This window comes from Micropterus dolomieu, linkage group LG05, assembly GCF_021292245.1.
Source record: "Micropterus dolomieu isolate WLL.071019.BEF.003 ecotype Adirondacks linkage group LG05, ASM2129224v1, whole genome shotgun sequence".
Taxonomy (NCBI): Eukaryota; Metazoa; Chordata; class Actinopteri; order Centrarchiformes; family Centrarchidae; genus Micropterus; species Micropterus dolomieu.
The window spans coordinates 10,255,980-10,276,257 of record NC_060154.1 but is presented as its reverse complement, the minus strand read 5'-3'; the positions used below and the strand labels follow the sequence as shown (position 1 = coordinate 10,276,257).

The following is a 20,278-nucleotide window of genomic DNA, read 5'->3' as shown; positions in this document are numbered from 1 at the left end:
ACAGCTCCCTAAGGCAGGTTTCACAGCAGGTTTTACAGTAACATACTCCTAAAGCTGATGAGAGGAATCATTACAGTACTGTTTATGTGTTACTCATCTATAGTGTCAAACCAAATTATTGATTCTATTCTCGGTCAGAAGGCTCCTTTTCTCCCCCTTCTCACCCTGGCAGAGTGGTGGATCCATTGGATAAATTCAGCATGCTTCAACACCATTCCCTCTGATGGGAATGAGAAAACAAAACCAAGTGCTGTGCCATCTGAGCCTGGCATCAGTATGAGTGGGGAGTGGTGCATTATGGGCCATGTCAGAGAACAGAGGCTGTGATGAACCAGAAGGATGGTGTGTTAGAGCACGTCTGTTGCAGGGCTGGTCACTGCAGCTCCTCCAGGCAAGAGTCTACATGAAGTCAGATACTCAGAACTGGTTGGGGAAAATGTCTGCTTCAATGTGAAGTGTTGTTTGTTATTGATAGACACCCAACACATTTAAATAGAAGATTTACAGAGTGTACTACAACCTCTGAGTGATAAGCCACATGGTGCAATACATGGTAAGCATAAACAGGGGCCAAGGAAGAAAGAATAAAACATACTTGATAGTAGAGAATGTAAAGTACAAACATGAGGGGATGGAAAAATGGCTTAAAAAAGCAGACAGGATGACACAAGGGGAGAGCAAGACGGGAGTGGTAGCAGACTGACAGTCAGAATATTAGCTAGCCTCTTTTGGCTAGATGGCCGCTTTTTCAAACGAAGGACAGCATTGAAAGTGACAAACAGGCTGCATTTGGATCACAAAAACCTTATGTAAATCGCCCAGAAAACAACAGAAAACATCTTGAATAATTACAGACCTGTTTCTAAAATTGTTATTTTTATCTAAAGTCTTACAAAAAGCATTTTGAAACGATCAATGACACATCTGTTAGACAATAACTTATTCAAAATATCCCAGACTGACTTTCGATCGCTCCATAGCATACAGACTGCTCTTCTCAGAGTCTGTAATGACTTTCTGTTGACTGAAGGTGCTGGTGAGTGCGTCATTCTAGTTCTTTTGTACTTCAGTGCTGCATTAAACACAGATGATCACAACTTGCTCATCAGCAGACTAGAAAGGTGGGCATGAATCACTGAAGATGCTAATCTGGTTTAGGTCCTGCTTATCTAACAGATGTTTCCTGTGACTATGGCTGGCTCAGTTTCCCTACAGACATGCTCTATGGTGTCCCTCAGGGTTCAATGCAAGGACCCATTCTATTCTCCATCTATATGCTCCTGCAAATACAATTCCACTGTTACGCCAATGACACACAGCTCTTTTTTCCAAATCAGATCCAGTGACCAGCCTAACATTGAAACCGTTCACAAATGCCTTGCTAAAATAAATTACTGGATGTCATACAACTTCCTATAATTAAATCTTACAAAATCTATCATCATTGTACTTGGACCCCCAGCTAATAGAACTAAAATCATGGCAAACCTAGGTGAACTAGTAACTTGTGCTAAGCCCACGGCCAAAAATCTTGGGGTAGTTTTTGACCAGCGGCCTGTACCACGAAGCAGGATTTGAGCTTATCCAAGTAACTATGGGGTTAACCCTAGGTTTCCAGTACCACAATGGTGGTTCACATCTTAACTGGGTAGATCGCCATGGTAACTTAGGCTGAACGGCTAACCTGCTCTGGAGCAGGTTATGCCCCAGATAAGATATCAACTCTATAAAAGCACCACCTACTGACGAATCAGCTCTCTTGGTAAATTACATCACCATCCGTAGGAGATCCCACAGACTGGTTTATAGGCTGCTTTTATGTTTGCATGCTGATGCAGAGAAACTGTTGTATAGCTATTGTATCCTACAGACACTGATTGAAAAGCCTCATAAGCTCCTACTTATTGTAGGTTTTTACAGTAAGCCTACTTACCGCTTTGAAATGTGTTTTGTATTTTTTATGTGCTCCCTAGTCCATTTGCGAATTATCATCTGCTGCTAACACCCGCTCTTTTATGTGAACGTACTCATGTCTGGATCGGGAAACCCTGAGTAGATTTACCCAGTTGATAACCAGCTTTGTGTGACCACGTATCCTGATTGCGATTGTTAGGGTTAGTGAAGCCAGATAACGGAAAGAAATCCTGGGTATGCTGAATTTGCTTCGTGGTACAGTCCCTTGGACTTGTGTTATGAACCCATATGTAAAGAATGTTCTCCAGTTATGTTTTCATCATTTAAGAAATATAGCCCTGGTTAAGTCTTCTATTTCAGCCACAAATCTGTAGAAACTCATCTAAACTTTTCTTATAATCCTGCCTCAATAACTGAAACTCCCTATATACCTGTCTCATTGCTTACAATTAGTCCAAACTGCAGCTCGCCTTTTTTTATTTTTCCACTATTTGTACATTGGCTAGGTTATGTTTAATCTATTTATTATAAACCACTCTGTGATGAGTAATTTATTTTCATTTAAATTGACTGGTTTTATGTTTCATATATTCTTTGTTGTTGTTTTATTCGACTTGTCTATGTTTTACATTGATTGCTGCAAAGCACTTTGTTACTAGATGGAAAAGTGCTATACAAATAAGACTATTATTATTGCATGGCTCCAATGTGCGTGGTGAAAATACAATTAATAGGAGTAAAACACAGTGACTGTGGCAACTGCTCAATAAAGTGACTTCACATCGCATCCTGTTTATACTGTGGTTCTATATCCTGATTACATAACTTTCTGTTCACCTGTAATCTTCCTGCCATTCTATATAAGAGTATATCCAATGTATTTTGGCTGTTGATTGCCTCGCAGAGTAAAGATCTTCCTCAGGTAGTACGATAGATAGACAGTACCAGCAAAGAGCCACTCAGGAAGCATGAATCAAACTCTTCCCTTCATCAGAGAGACTCTGAACAAGGCACCATGTACTACAGTACAGCTGCAGTAAAGACTGTACTTGTCTGTGAGGTTTCCCTTTGTTGATCAGTGGAATTGTGTGGCTATGAAGACGAAGATAAAAAGGTGTGCTTAGCAAACCTTTCCTTGTAGAGGTAAACAAATGTGTTCTAGGCAATTCAAAGGACTGCCATTAATTTTCACTGAGACACCCCTGAAGCTGGAGAAGGTATGATCTATGTCTTGTATAAACTAGAGCATCAAAACAATTGGTCTGCTAATAAAAATGTAAATTTCATTTGAACAGTGCCCCCGGTTTTGTCTGATGACATCTATTAAAAACATAAGATTAAACTTTGCAATTTAGGTAATACCATAGCATTACAAGCCTGGAGATTAAAACACAAAGTCTTTCAAAATGTGCTAATTTTGAAAGTATGTGAGGCAAAAAATAAAAACTGTATAACTTAACATTTTAGCCTTATGTCGTAACACAGTCAGACTGGCCAACGTAATAATGACAACACCCCTCTCTGCTGACACACCTGGCTCTCCCAACCACTACTCATTTCTCTTCCTTTTAGTGAGACACAGCAAGATAATCTACAGTTGTGATATTCAGAGAATGGCAGCCCAGTAATTAAAACCAGCTCCCCCCTGAGGCTTTTGTCCTTGGTTGCTGGCGAGGAAGTTTCTAGAGGCTTCCCTGGAGGGTTGAGGGTGGTGGGGGGGCAACAGCTGGCTCGTCTGGCAGATTGCAAATTCATCTGTCTCTGTATCGCTGCCGTGGCATTTTAATAGTCCGGCTGGTTCTGCATTTCAATAAGCCGAGTTGTGAGTGCAGACAGTGTTCAGGCAGAAAGTAAAAAAGCGAAATTTCTCATTTTGCTTGCAGTGAAATTGGTGACAAGCGAGCATGGTGAAGAAAACATTTTACACACCAGAGAACTGAAGGGTACCAGCGCTGTTAGGATTAGGATTATTAGTTTTGGTCTTTATTTTTGTTGTTAAATTAATTAAGTAGTGCTAAACTAAGAAGTTGCTCACCAAAAAACTTATCAACATTACTGACAACTGATCACCATTTCCAATGTTATTTTTCACATATGGTTCCAGCTCCTGAAACGTGGGGCTGCTTTTCTCTGTTATATTATATATTATATAAGAGAGAGTTTTACACAGTTGCTCAGATAAAAAAAAGGTGGGTTCTAGAAATGTTTCTAGGCATTTTATATAAACAAATCAATTAATAAAGAAAATGATTGAACAGATATCAATAATGATGATCAGTCATTAGTTGCAGCCCTAATTGAAGTTCCATAGAGCTCAAGGAGCTCTTTCTTGTGTTCTATTTCTATGTAGTGTTGTAGTTTATTAACTGCAAAAGTAATGTGGTGTACCAGACACTATTTCTAGAATATAAATTAGTACTATGATGTAGCCTTTAAAAGTTTGTTTTAAATACTCATGCTGAACTGTACAAAAAAGAAAAACATGCTGTACGGTTTCAGTCTGCATTTGGTAGGGAACAATTTGGTGCTGGAGTAGGATGAGATGCCCTGCTACCTCTCACACACACAAACTCTCTAAACACACACACACACACACACACACACAGCATCACTGAGAGAGGTCAGTGGATAAAGTGCATCCCCCCAGATATGTGACATTTTCTGTGTGTTGTGGTTTTTACTGGAGAATATGAGTTGAGCCTCTGTTATGTGGGGACAGAAAACCCCAAGGATGACAGAGGTGGAGGGAGTGGAGGGTCAGACACTCAGTAGATAGGTCCATAACAGAAGACAGAGACTTGTGTATGGATGTGTATAAAGTTATGTGAATTGCTGAATCTATGAATTGGTCTTTGTGCATTTCAGTCCACTTATTACTTGCGACCTCAACATATATGTTTTTAGAATGCCTTTTCTGCTTGCATTTTCCTTCTCCTGCGTCTTCAAAACAAAAGCGCACATGAATGAATAACGACAAGGTTGCTATTTTGGAGCCACTGTTAACATCCAGTTTAATTGCGCCCTATTTATAAACTTCAAATAAACTCTCTAAAACCTTGTTGCTTCTTCAGACTCAGCTCAATGTTTCCATAGCGACACAGTGCCTCTTAAGACGTTCAGTTGGGAAGAACTAGAGATAATGGGAGACATTCAAGTGTAACAGGGATGTGGTACTGCATAGCTGACAGTGTCATCCATCATTACATACACTGATTGACAGGAAGAGTCCAGCTAACCAAAGATCGAGTATTTAACAATCTGTGGAAATAATGCTAGTGACTGAATTTCAGTTTATTTTCTTTGTAACCAAAGGTTAATTATATTTTTATCCTAACATTATATGTACACAGTGTAAGAAACACTGCATTTGTGTAATTGATCCCCCAAAAAATCATTAATAACTATAATATCACCTTAAATATTGAAAACATTTGAAAAGTTTCAGTTTTAACAGCTCACAGTTAACTGCTTCTTTACAAAGGAATAACGTGCATAGCTCATGCTAATGCATATTACATCAGAAGCATTCACCCCATATTATCACAGCTGGTTTACTGACTGCTGAATTTAGCCATTGACTGACTAACTGACTGTGAGCGTCTCAAATGACACACTGGTCACACTGCTCAGCAGACCAGACACAGCTACGTTTTATTTATTTATTTACATTCAATCACTTCCCTCCTCCTGCCCTGGCAACAGTAGCAAGGCTAAATGCCACAGAGGAAGAACTAGCCATATCAACAACGGCCTGAGGCGAGCTGCTGGACCATCACTACTAAATAACTGCCTAACACAGCAAGGCCTGGTGTGCTTCTATGGGAAACACTGCCTCAGGATAGACAGAGAAAGGGAAAGCAAAAGAGGGGAAGTAGGAAATATGCTAAGGAGCCATGGGGGTAATTTGACTGTCTCATGTTATTTAATTCAGCTAAAAATGCCTTGAGAGAGAATTAGAGAAGCTGGCTATACATCTGCTGGCAGAGCTTCAGTACCTGAGGAGGTTAACAGTAAAAAACAGGTTTGTCCTCCACTGTCCGTCAAGGTGCTTGTCTTTGTCCTCTATGTATGAATATCTAGATTAAGAATATTGGTGCAAATTATGCAACATCAAATTAGAAAGGATGAATAGAAAAGAGTACAGCAGTCAGGAAAGTGGACTGAAGCATTCCCAATGCCAATATTTTAATGAGCTCTATTCTGTCACAATAAAATCCTTTTCAAACAGGAGAAAGAAAGCCTGCAGTTCAAAGTGCCAGCTGTGGCAAGCTCAGTTGTCTGACAATGTTGACCATGGAACAGAAGAGAAAAGGATCAATCACAGTCCGAGAGAGACTGAAACAAAAATGTATCACCCCGTCATTACTTAAAAAGCTGTAATAAACTTTTAAAAATATTAAGTATGTTAATTGTAGACAGTGCTTGGCATATTACAATAACACCAAGTGAAGTCCTTTGTTTTGGCTTTCAGACAGCAGGAAAAATTGACCAGCATTAGCTGTGACTAATAAGCATTACCAGCTTTTGATAGACTCTCACACAATTTTCAATTGTCAATGTGATTTCGATTGGTACTTTTTTTTTTAAATGCAGATGATAAAAACCCACGTTGTATATATTAAAACGTTTACAGTGACAGCCTTTATTTAACAATTTCTGCCTCAAATAAAAAATAGTGGACATTAAATTTAGTTTTAATAAATTGAGCTTTCTTTTGATTTACCTGTTTAAATCCAGTATATAATAATTAGGATTAAATTTATTTGGACTAAAATGATGAATTATGACCTAATTTCTTTACATTTAGTGGTGATAGAATATTCAGTACTTCTGACCATGAGGCATGGAGAGATTGGAAAGGTGGAGGAGAGAGGTGGTGCTGTAAATCACTGCTGGCAGTTTCAATCACAGATTTAATGATCATTACAGTGGTTCAAGTGAATAACTAGCTGCTCAGTTCCGCTCCTGATATGGGTGCTGTCAATCTAGATTCTGTCAGATTCTTGTCTAATATTTCATTTCTGCATTTTAAATATATAATACTTATGAGTCACTTTGCTCCCTATGATTATAGGCTAGTCAAAAGGAAATTGTGATGTATGTATAAAGAGCTATTTTCACCTTAAATCACCTTAAATAAATTAAATCTAGATACTCTAGAGATAACACTGAACAAGGAGCTTAGATTAACTATTATTGAAACATAACTTGCATTTTTTATGACAGATGTTTAAAGCAGGCACACACAAGAAAAATGTTTATCCATGTGCCACATCTCGCAGCCAGATATAAAAGTGATTACAGTATTATTTTGCTTCTCTTTATGTGTTCATGTATTGTACTCATCCAATTCTGATGCCCCCTCAGTGTCTCTGTGTGTGCATCATAAAAGTGCTCTGGGTGCACTAACCTCAGCCATGGCACACTAGCCTGGCAGCAGGGTCCAGTTACAGTATAGAGGAGAGTGGCATTCACACTCACTGACAGTTCTGCATTTCTACATTTTGAGGGGCTGTATTATTTATGATGTAATGCATTCCCTATCTCACGACCTTAACCTTCATAGCAATATAGCTACCTTTCACATTTACCCTATTCCTAAACTAATTCTAAATGTGACATTAATCCTAAAACCAAGAAAGAGATCTTTAGAGAAGATCGCTGAAATGTCCTCACATTGCAAAATTTTTTTAATTCTTAAAGTAGCAGATCACACAGATAACACTCAACATGGTATATTTCCCATAAATGTGGCCAATGTGACACAAAACAGAAGCTCATTTTAGATCCCAATGCAGTTAGCAATAATGGCCATTCCAGGGGGCTACTGTGATTACTTTCAGTCACTCAAAGACATGAGTGCTTCAGCATGCCCTTATCCACATCTCTACAACGGAGGTGAAGAGTCAAAATGGCCACATTAATACCCCAGGTTTTAATATACCAGAGTTTTCCTGTTCCCAGGTTAGGTAAAAATAAACCATGCAACTATATCACCATAGAAAATTCTTCCTGATGGAGGCAAATAGAAGCACTACAAGCCAAATCAGCAACATAGACAATGCAGTCCCATCTCAGGCCAAATAACAACCCTGACCTAAATTGGTTTTAATAGTTGCCGCTGGCCTTAGAGATGCTATGGTGCTCGAGGGTGAGGTGGGATTTCACAAAGTGGTTTCTCAGCATTATTCAAGACAAAAAGAGAGAGTGATGATGCAACAGAGACTGAAATCAGACTTTTCAAACTGAAGTGAAATGCTGTAACCAGAGAAACCAATTTGTTCATTTGGGAGAGTGGAAAGCACTTAGAAAAGATGGAAGAGAAAGTTCTCAGTCAAGTTTCCGCAGATGGATGGAAGGCCTACCTTTGGCAATCATCAGGTCCAAAGGTGAAATGGAAGTACTGAACTCTGAAAAGCAGCTGTTGAAGACATCCTGTGATTCCACGTTTTAGGCGTTTTCCAGTGTTCCTATCCACCCTTCAATCAGTGGGCAGGTAAGTGTTCTATTTATTGCTCTGGGGCTCTTCAGGTCCACTACAGAGACTGAACCTGCAACCGTTTTGTTACTGGATGGACAATGAAACCCTTTAGCAATAATTGCATTTAGAGAAGGAGTGACATTTATAAAATAAAACATACCATGTTGTGATTAAAATGTCAAGTCCCTACTGTACACTAAGCTGAGAGGCTCTCACAGTATTCTCATGAAACTGCAGGTACGTTCTGCAGCATCACTCTGTGCTTCCATGATCAATGACAACATTTACAATACATGATAGCAAACTCACATTATACAGTACACATATTCGGCTTACAAACAAGAGATAATGACTGAAACCTTAGCAGTTTTTTCTTTCATTCCCTACAGATGGTGATTCCAACAATGTGATATTTTTTCCTTGTGTGTAATTTTTGTTTGCGGTCAGGGACGTTGCTAGACATGAAGCCTCACTGGGGTACAGGCCCCCCAAGCCCCCAAATACATTTTTGAAATTGTATGAAGTATGGTTAGTATGTACTTTACCAGCTTCCCTTGCTTAGCCCATTATTATTGGCACTGCCATGACAGAAAGGGCTTTGACTGGAGCATGAGCACACATACCTATGTGACCACCCATGCCAGTCCTGTCCTTCTTGGGGGGAGCCATCCTACCAGACTCGTGAGCCATGTAAACAATTTGCCATTGCTGCACAGTCACACCTGACACTGCAGTGCTCTCAACACAATCCAGGGTTTTACCTGCATAGAGAAATTTTTGGCGCCCCCCAAAAAGGTTTTATGGAGCGCCAAAGGAAAAGTGTTTCAAATCGTCTCCGAATGTATTTCAATAGCCATTTATCAAACAACTATTGAGCAAGCCGAACATAAAGCGCTAATGAGAGAGATGACTTCCTGTTATTTCTCACTGTATCAAAGCTGTTTGTGCTTCAAGTGTGCCGGACAGTGGGTACTGTCACTCACTTTCTCCGCAGGGAGAACGGAAGCCTTGCATGCAGCCGTGTGCGTAGTTGCTCGTCAAAGTCACTTTTCTGAACCGACCACTCACAGTCTGGAGTAGGCAGGACATTTAAAAAAGGGTGAGGCGCAGTCTATGGGTGCTACAGCAAACTTTAGAAATGTTGAACTTGTTATGTATGTAACTTTTATTATTGACAAGTGAGAGATTAACCACCATGTAGAGCATCTTTCTTGCACAATAGTTTAATAACTGAAAATAACCCACAAAAATGAAACTGCTGTTTTGTCCAACTGGAATTAATATTAGGCTACTAATGGTAAGCTATAGTAGCCTATACTATTATCTGAAATTATAATAAATACACAAACATTAGCATTAATCAAACCTTAACCAGTGGTGTAGGCTAATACCAGATGACCAATGGTTTTATTTGTGAAACAAATCTCAAAATCTCAACTAATAAACTATCTGTAGGCAGATTATCCAAATAAAGTGTAACCTGTAAATATATTATTATACTGTACTAACATTATACTTTCTATTTAATCTTATAAGATGTATTAATACACTGATTTCTACCTTTATTCCTCCAGGTTGTGGATATATTTTCTTTATCAAATGGTCAACAAGAAAATGCATAGATTTCGGTCACAAGTTAACTCATTGACTTTACTGTACGCGTACCGATCATGCTTACTGTCACGCAAAGTCACCCCCCAAAGGCCCATTCTGAGCCAGGAAAAATCCTGCAATCCTCACTCCTTTAAAACAGTCCTGGAATGGAAACCCATACTACTAACAAATCTGAATTAAAATATCAGCTGCATCAGGCCCATTCAAACTGGCTCCCCCACATTTCCTTCAATACATTTTTAAATGTAAAATAATAGTTATACTATGACTTGACTGAATATGAGATGCTTATTATTTACTGAGATGTCCAACCATATTGCCCAGTCTGTCCAACTAATCAAACTTTTAATAATCAATTGTCAATTTGAATCCACTGCTTTCCATCTTGCATTAGTCCAGAGTTGTCCACTGAGAGACAGATAATCACCACCTTCTTTTAAAATGATGTGTGCCTATGAGAAGTGCCATCACATCTGCGTATTATATGGACTAGTTGCTGCTGGAATGCACACGTTTCATTTCATGCATGCAGGTATGAACGCATATTCACAGATGAAGCAGTTATCTTTTCTGAGCAGGAGTTGGTTACAAACACTGTTGCCCGTCGCTGTCTCTCAAAAATAATAAATAGTTGTATTTCCCTGTTCAGACACAAAGGCTAGGGGGGCGGCACGGTGGTCCAGTGGATAGCACTGTGGCCTCACAGCAAGAAAGTCGCAGGTTCAAACCCTGGCCTTTCTGTGTGGAGTTTGCATGATCTCCCCGTGTCTGCGTGGGTTTCCCCCACCATCAAAAACATGTTAGGCAGGCACTCAGTGCCATTGACTAGACACTGATACATACATCTGGAGTTGGTCCCCGGGCGCTGCACAGTGGCTGCCCACTACTCCCTTGAGGGATGGGTTAAATGGAGAGAATGAATTTCACAACATGTATGTGACAATAAAGGTTTCTTCTTCTTCTAAAAAGCAACCAAGACACAGACGGACTAAGAGATTCGGTGCTCAGCTGAGTTAGCAAGGCCGACAGACTAGAGAGATTCACTGCAGCTGCACTTTAACTCAGCATTACGGTTATCTGCTGACATCAGAATTTGAGAGGAGAGAACACAACTTTACCTGACTGCTGTTCCCGAAAGTCACTCTCATTGAGTTTTTTTCTCATCTTGTGCCCAGAAGGATACGTCTCCATTCTCTCATCAAAATTGACACACTCGCTTTTATCTTTGACTCGCTTTTTTGGGACGTTTCACGTTAGCCAGTAGTTTTATTTTGAAAGTGTAACCAGACATTGTATATCTATAGTTACCTTTTTACAACAACTACCTTCATAGCCTGTAATAGCTTGTGGTTATTATGGTGAATGTGTGAGCATGTGGTGCTATTGAAGCAGCGCGAGCATACTCACTTTTTAGCCATGATGTCAGTTGGTCGGTCAACAACTATTAAATGGGTTACCGTGAAATTTTGTACAGACGTTCAAGGTCCCCAGATGATGAATCATGCAAACATTTAGCACAAAGCACCACTGCGCATAAGTCCAGCCTTACAGAACTACTTGAGCGGCTGTAGCCTCAGTCTTGTTAATGGATAAATAAATGTTTAACACTGCATATTACATACTGTAAGAGCACCCAGCTCAGCTATGCCTAGATCCACACCTGTCAGCTATGGGGCCACAGTCACACGTTTTCAAAGACTGACTGAGACCATGCAAGATGTATGAGGGTGTGTTGGTGTGTGAGTGTGTCCTCCTTATAACATCAAAGGTTTTTGGTGGGCGCCGCAAGGCTCCACCATTAGGACAAAGAGACAGGAACTGGCTTCCCCCCCAATTATGACTTCCCCACCTCAAAGAGGGTCAGGTGGTCCTTTCTCAATCAGGACGGAAAGAGGTGGAGGAAAGTGGCAGGATGGAAGTGGAAAGAGGAAGTGAGGCGAGTGCTGCCAATTGTGGAAATAAAAGGGAATTCCTGATATAGCTTCAGCCATGAATATTGAGCAGGCCTGGACCTAGAAGCTGCTCTTGGTTTGGCTGAATAGTTAGTGTGGATGAAATGCTTTTTGATAGGAGGAACAAATACAGATTTTCGTTCCAAACTGCCTTAGCTTTAGCGTGGTTGCTGGCAAGTTCAAATAAAAACACACCTGATACTCAATGTATATTAAAATAGTTCTCAAGCTTAATGCCATGCAAGGGGCATTTGATGCAAGCAATTTTCATAGCAATGTGCTTACATTTCAGAATGGTCCTCTTGTGCTGACATACTTAGATACACAACCTTTGCGGTAGTGTAAAAAGCTACTGAGAGCTGTGAAAATACAAAATGTCATATATAAGATGTGGAAATAAAGTGACGTTTATATTTTATATTACCAATGTTGTTTGTTATATTAAAATGTATTGTTTTATTTACCAGGGACAAAGTACATTAATCACAAATGTGGTTAGACTTGTACCATGACATATACCATGTACCAGAGGGATAAACCCCTAACCTCTAAACTAATAATTTAATAATATTTTCACTGAAATAGATCTTAACAGAAAACAAATTAGAGTGAAACTAATTATATCCTCCTAATCACTGTTCTTCATCCTTACATTTTCTTTCTTGCACCTTCCCTCTTTTCATTCACCAACCCAGCACACCTGTTTTGACTCCTACCTCCATCTTTCCCCTTCCTTTTTACCTTCCTCCCTCCTAGTCCTTCTTTTCTGTATCATCTTGCTCTTCTCATTCAGGCAGTCTACTTCACAACTTCTCCTATCGTGCTCTCTTTTCGTCTTTTCTTTTCTCTCTCCAAACACTTCATTCCAGGATCTGCAGCTCAAACTTTAAATCTTTTCTAATACCCCCTTCCATCTTCTTTCGCTTGTCTCTCCACTAACCTACTATGTGAAGATGGTTAGGTTATGGCTCTTGCGAAGCTCACCTGTAGTCTGAGTGAGACTGTTGCAAAGTATCCGCCGTTGTCATCTGCAGTGCATTTTCTTGTAATATTTGCTGTGGTTAAGGTTAGGATGGGAATCTGGGATGGATATCGGTTCCTGCCTATAACCATGGAACCATTTCTGAGGTGGAGCAACCATCAGAGCATGACTTTAGACAGATATAGGATCATTAGGGAACAACAGTGCCCCCTGTTTGGGTTTCATTCTCTGACTAAATGGCTGTGAAATACATTTTATATTCCAGATTCCAGATCCAGACTTTATTCCAAGAAGGAGCAACATGGCTTAAACAGTTGATCTGCTCATAGAGGACAAAACTAAATACATTTCATCTAGGCCTAGATTTACGTTAGTCATGCAAACACAGTCTGAAATTAGCACCCACCCCCCACCAAATGCAGGTAAATTGTTGGCAGTGGCGGGTAAAATCGTCAGGCCATCCACAGACAGGTAAAACTCACAACAGAATTACAATTTAAGGTTAGAGTATTGTCTTGATCAGCACCTTTATGCATGAATGCCCCAATGTCACACACATAACTCACACACTCATCAGTCAACTCAGGGAATATCTATGCTGGCATTTCAAACCAAAACAGCGCGCATCTACTCACCAGTGGAAGAGGCACAGTCCATCCTAAGTAGGAATGGGGATAGTTATTGATATTGATACCCATATTGAGACTGCTTAATGATCCGATTCTTTAACGATACCACTACCGATACTTTACTATTATTTGGTGACGGTTATTTGGTAAGACCAGACCCAACGGGCATGAGGTAGGCTTGCACGGTGTGAGGAAAATATTTGAAGTGCGATAACATTGTTGTATATTGAGGTGACATATCACTTGCGATAAATAAACAAATATTGAAGTATGCATATTATCTGCCTGGTTGTTTAATTATATGATTACACTTTAATAGCTTAAATAAAGCTAAATGTTGTTTCTAGAGCAGCAACATTAATGTTTACAACAGCAAAGTCACTATATATAAATTCAATATCTGACATCACAATAGTGAGTGACGTAGAAAGAATAAAAACTCAGTCTGTATTCTCCCTCCTCCTCCTCCTCCCTGCTGTTCTGCACTCCCTGCAGGTAACGTTTCCTGGTCGAAGGAGGAGAGGCTGGTTTGTCTCTGCCAGCAGCTGAGTTTAAAACAATGTGCCATATTTTAGGACTACAGACCAGTCTATGCTATAGACAGACAGCTTTCTATTTAGCTTGTTTTTAACATTTGGCTAATGCCAAGTTCACATTAGCTGTGCTTGTATAAAACATACAGGATGAGAGATTGAGGACAGAGATGATTATATTAAATCTTTCAACATGTTTACCCTACACATGGGTGTATTGATAAAGTATTGTCTTTATACTCGCGAAGGTTTTATAGCACGTACTTATAGTAACGAGCATAGCTGTCTGCAACTCGAGTAGTTTGGAGCTAACTAAACTTCGCCGTCTCCACAGCGACGGAGCGCCGTCTCGCTCTGCTGCAGCTGCTGCTGCACACACGTGCGTGTGTGTGTAGGAGCCGACAGAGAGCAAGCAGAGTCAGGGGCCCGTTTAATACCGCGTTTCGGTGCCATCAATAAAAAACATTAGTTTTCATGTCCATCACGTTTCAAGTTAAACCAGATATGACGCTCGAGACATAACGTTACATTATAGGACCTGCTAGTCTCGATAGCAATATCAATAAGCTCGGACCTTATTGTTTTTCGGGTTTTATGAAATTTTGGAACCGGGTCCTTTTAGAACCGGGTATGGATCCCCATCCCTAATACTAAGAGTGACAGCTGGTTAGCTTGCCATTACTGCACTGGCTGGACTACGGGAAACAAAAATACTTAAAACTCCATTTGGGAAATGTGCCTTGTCACTGAGGGCATTGTTCAACTGTTCTTCTCTCGTAACACAGGAATCATATACCAGCACACTGCTGGTACCTGTATCCCCATTAGCTAGTTTTGATTGCTGCTACAGAAACACATACATTTCATAAAAGCATCTAGACAGATATGAATGTCTACCATTTTCACCTTTATTGAGTTGGCAGCAACAACAAAACCATAGCCTTTGACAAAATTTCAAAATAAAAAAATAGATACTGTATAATATAACACTCTCTGCCTCCAACTCAAAACATCAGCAGTCTAGTTAATTTAACACAAATGGATGCGCCATACCTTTGTCAGAATTTGTCAGATTTGTTTGGCTGTACAGCAGATTAGAAACAAATACACACACTTTATATACAGTATACTCATATACAGTATATTGTGTAAAGATTTAAACATAACTTAATAAATAAATACATATTATTCTGTAATTAAACTCTTCTTACTAAAAAGCCTCGATCAATGCATTTGTAAGTAAGACAACTTGTTTAAACAAGATAACAGTTTTGATTTTCTACCACTTCAGTTTGGTCAGTGTATTACAGACATATATAAACAATTTTGTTTTTTTAAATATTCATTAGCTCATGGATTTTTGAAACCTTGAGCCAAGACACGCATCTCACATTACCCGCTACAAATAAAAAGCCCACCAAAGGAATGAATATTTGTGCATCTTCTGACCAAATACTGTAATCTCCATTTGAAATGAATATTGCAACTATATGGTAACAACTGTACTATTTTTTTAGGCTGTTACAGAATTTTGCTTTATGATGTGTTGTTGTTTGTCACCACATTGTGAAGATAATACAGCACTAATTCAGAGCCTCTAAATTTCTTCTACTAACCCACAGTACTATGCTCCAAAGAAGCACCAAAAACACAAGCTATCAAAATTAAAAAAATATTATCGGTAGTCTAGTATTTGACACAACTATGCTGTGGTTCCCTACTATTATGCCTCATATATTTCAGGTCAGTTGGCTATAGAAGGGAATTCACAAGATAAATCTGCTGTCTCCTTTTATCTTACGGATATGATGTAGACGTCAGATAATAGAACATGTATCTACTTGAAGGCAAAAGTCAGACTGACTGTGATAAATGAATTACTTGTTTCAAGTGGACACCCTTCTGAACCTATCACAAAGTCATGGAAAACTAAATCCAAAGACATGTTCATGTAGCTGGAGAATGTTTTTAAAAGCACAATATGTCCATGTCACAATAATTACTTCTCAACCAATCTTTTTTCCACTTGTCATACAAAATACATCTTTAGGCACGTATACAGAACAATCTGTAATGCATTAAAGCTGCATAAAGCAATATTTTTTTTATACTGAATCAAACAACTCCTGATTATATTATGATAATGATTAGGGTGGCGAATGCTGATGATCCCACTAAGAATACCCCATACTCTAGCTTTACACAGCTGATTTAACCTCACTGATGGTTATCTTAGTTGATGGAACCAACAAAACCAAACCAGCGCCGGCACATACAATGTCAACCATGTGCAGTCACTCCCAGCAGATGATTATTTCAGGTTGACTATAGGCTACCTGCCTCATCTGAAACTGCAGAGAGCCAAAGTAAATGAGTGAGCAGAGCATGTAGATAACCCAAAAAAGGTTTACCAAATCTTGGCTTAAAAATAATAGTATACTTACATTCATCTGGTGGCCCGAAAGACCCTTGAATAAATTGCTCATGTAGCTCTATTTCTAATGGATGTGTAGCAAATTGCTTGCTAACATGACACTAAAATATAATGACCTAAAGGCTTATTATATTAGTCTTTCTGCCTCTAGTAGTCAAAAATCACTTCATGCAGCTTTAAAATGAGGAATGACTTACACGGGGTACTGTTAAGCAGCATAGAATGCGGTTACAACATCAAGGGGCTGGGTTTGCTGTGTCACTTGGTTTCTAGCAGGGACAAACATACACCACAAGCAAGGCCTAAACCACAGATGACACTACTACATGAGCAAAGAGGGGAATCAGTATAAGTCATTGGCTATAGTACGTGGCTGTATTCATGTAAAACGAATTTGACACTGATCCATTGATCAAGGAAATGTACAAGCTGAATTGACAGGAATGACTATACTGTGGAGTATTGCAAAGGATGAGAATCATAACCAAAGGCAGTCTGTGGGTTGCTTAACAACACACATCATCTGCACTTTGTACATCAAAAGGCCTACACTGGAGACCAGTCTTCAGGTTTTACCAAGCTGGAATGTGCACAGAAGAACAAAAGACAAAAACTATAACCTTTAGCAGAATGGAGTTAACTACCCAGAAGCCTACAAACAATCCATTAAGAAATCCATTTCTATTACATATACTTTGCTCTTCTCAGCATCGGTCATCTGGTAAACAAGCCCAGTTACCAAGTTAATATCCCCCCCCAAATAAAAAAAAATAAAAATAAAAAATAAAAACTTGGTTTGACCCTGTAAGTGCCCACTCAGTACGGTGTTCACAATGTTCACAAAATCATTGAGTTTGTAGGACATTCAGGCCTGTAGTTTGAGGGCAGTAACGCTTAATGTTTATCAGTACCAGAGCTAGTATAGCTGAGAGAGAGTAGGACTAATTAAAAGTAATGAAAATTGACCACCATGAGATATGCTACTGGATAGCCTTAAACCTTTATCACAAGAAAGCATGTAATTTCAGATCAGTTCAGTTTTAATCTCACAGCAACCTGCAGACAGATCAGATCACATTGACCTGAGTCCCTGTCCATTGCTGCTAGGAAATAAAATCCACTGTAAGATTCAACAAAGATAACTTGTCACTTAGGCAAAGGACCCAAAACAAGGCTAAATCTTCAAGTCTACACTACCACTGCTATCCCTTTTCTTACCTTTAAGTGACACATAAGTCACTTACAGAATTTGGTTTCTTATGTAAAATGATACAAATTGAACTTCCTTTTGTATTTTATAATAATATAAAATTAATAATTAGATAATGGTGTTTTATTTTGGCAATTCTGTTCTTTATTCACTATCCATTATATGTGGCCCTCCATATACAGGGAAAAAGGATGATTTATTTGCTGGTTAGAAATAGCTGTCATGAGCGCTCATGCATCAAAGAATACTCATAACACAGCCATATCAGGAATGCCATGCCAATGGTGGGAATCCTGGCACTGATGGGCTATTTCATAAGTGCAAGGGGGGACCTTGGGGGAAAAAAACCCTGGGTAGTTATCTGTCGAGAGCATCAGTTCACTGCCCTCAATATAGAGGCCTCAGCATCAATCTGACACATCCTTCGTCTAAATTCTGGAAATAAGGTGCTTTTTAGAAGGGGTGCACCAATCAATTGGTAACCATAATCTGCTAATACTTCAGATTGCTGATTGTTTTTAATCATTAGAGTGATTGGCCAATGTGGCAGAACACCTGACCGGTACATCATGATATTTTTTTCTCTCCTGTTCACCTGACCACATCATGTTTCTCTAGAAAACAGTCAAGGCCATACGTCATGGTATTTGTCAGCAGCATAACGGCTGACGTCATTGTCACTGCGTGTGTTTATACAGTTAAAAAAATCTAATATTCATTTACAAACTTTAAACAGGTTTGTGAGCACATGTAATTGTAGGTTCTCTTATCTCTGCTAACGGCAGTCAGAGAGTACAGAGAAGTCGAATAGAAGGTTGATCCAATTCACAACAACAAACAGGCATGAAAAAGTGTAGTCACATTTCATGTCTAAGGAAATATTTCTTGTTTCAGCTTTTACAGTTTTGTCTTTCTACTATGTCTCACCTGGCTGATGACATACAGTAAGATAAGAAAGCCATGGCGAGACTACTTTCTATGTGATCTAAAGCTAAGTCACATACCATGGAATAAAGGCATGGCCCTCATGCCATTAAATTCCTCTGTTTAGACACTGCACCCAACTCCTTGAAAAGCTTGTAATGCAATAAACCATGGTTTACTGTGACCAAGGTTATGTCAATGGAGTCAGCTGACAGGCTGATGCAACAGAAATTGTTTTCTGTTTGGTTAAACCCTGCCAATTTAACTGAGATTTAACTAGCTGTTTAGCTTGTTAAAATTCATGTTTCCCATTCATAGATTCGAGGACTATCCTCATCCTGTAAAAGTCATCCGTTCAGATGGAGCATGAGTTTGCCCTCTTCCTTGGTTTAGGCTCCCCAAAGTCCCTGTCATCAGCCGCGCAGTGGCTGAAGGAGCAAATTGTCTGTGAGAGCCTACGCATACCCAGGCGGAACACACTATTTGACAGGCTGTAGATGACACAGTTGCAAAAGCTGTTGCTAATGGCAAGCCAGGTGGTGATGAACGAGAGGGCAGGGCTATCCAGTACATGGGAGCTCTCTAGCAGGAAGTAGATTATGTAGGGCAGCCAAAGCATATAGAAAACACTCGTGATGCGGAAGAGCACCATCGCGTAGCGCCGATCTGGTCCATGCCCACCATGATGCCCACCACCACCCCCCCCCTCACCAGCCTCCATTTCCTGGCTGGGGAAACGTGCTCGTCGTTCACTGATCTCCCTGTTGTGTTGCTGGCAAATGCGAAATATATGGTAATAGGTAAAACAAACCACAAGTGCAGCAGGTGCATAGAGCAAACACACCACAAAGCCTGTGAAGAGGGCAGAGGTGGGCCAAGAGTGAGCGCACCACTCAAAAATGTCCCCATGATAGCCTGGCTTACCCCACCCAAAGAAGGAGGGCAAGAAAACCAGGCTAGAGTAGACCCAAATTAGGGTGATGCAGCCTCGTAGCCGGCATGGCGTCACCAGCTGGTTGTAAGATAGTGGTTTAGTTATGGCCAGGTATCGATCCACACTTATACAAGCCAAGCAAGCCATTGAAACACTCTTCAGAACAGAGATGACATAGCTGAAGACCTGACATGTGACAGGCTCCTGGACACCTGCTGGGTAGTGGAGAAGAGACAGGGTGGGCACCAGGCAACTAAGGCCCACCAGCAGGTCAGCATAGGCCATGGTCTGGATGAAGTAGCTGGTGGTGTAGTGGTGTAGCAAAGGGGCACAGTGGAACACAAAGATCACAGTCAGGTTGCCTGCAATGATGAGCACTGTAAGAAGTACAATGACAGCAGTCTCCAGGACGCAAGCCTCCAGGCCTTCGTTTAGCCCCCATCCCAAGGGACAAGAGTGATTGGACGCCCTGTCAGGAAAGAAGTCTCCATGGCTGCTGTTGGCATTGAGCACCGGGTCCGTTGTCAGTTCAGACTGGTTCATTGTTCTGGGTGCTATCCAGGTGGGTCAGGTTTGTGGTGTGCCACCCATATGGCAGCTGGCCTGAAACTGGAGAACTGCCTGCCCCCCACCCCCCCACCCCCTGCCTGCTCTACACTGGGTGTCTGCAA

General features: G+C 40.2%; 2 protein-coding genes across 3 annotated transcripts in view; both read right to left on the bottom strand.

Annotated features, from left to right (window-relative positions):
• rabgap1l (RAB GTPase activating protein 1-like) overlaps window positions 1–20,278 on the bottom strand; it is a 132,938-nt gene that overhangs the window by 64,840 nt on the left and 47,820 nt on the right. The window lies entirely within an intron of this gene.
• Window positions 19,029–20,150, bottom strand: gpr52 (G protein-coupled receptor 52). The gene has a single exon (XM_046048728.1). The coding sequence runs from the start codon at window positions 20,148–20,150 to the stop codon at window positions 19,029–19,031; it is 1,122 nt and encodes a 373-aa protein (XP_045904684.1).

Coding starts and splice junctions, on each gene's coding strand:
- gpr52 (XM_046048728.1), bottom strand. CDS start 20,150: ATGAACCAGTCTGAACTGACAACGGACCCGGTGCTCAATGCCAACAGC.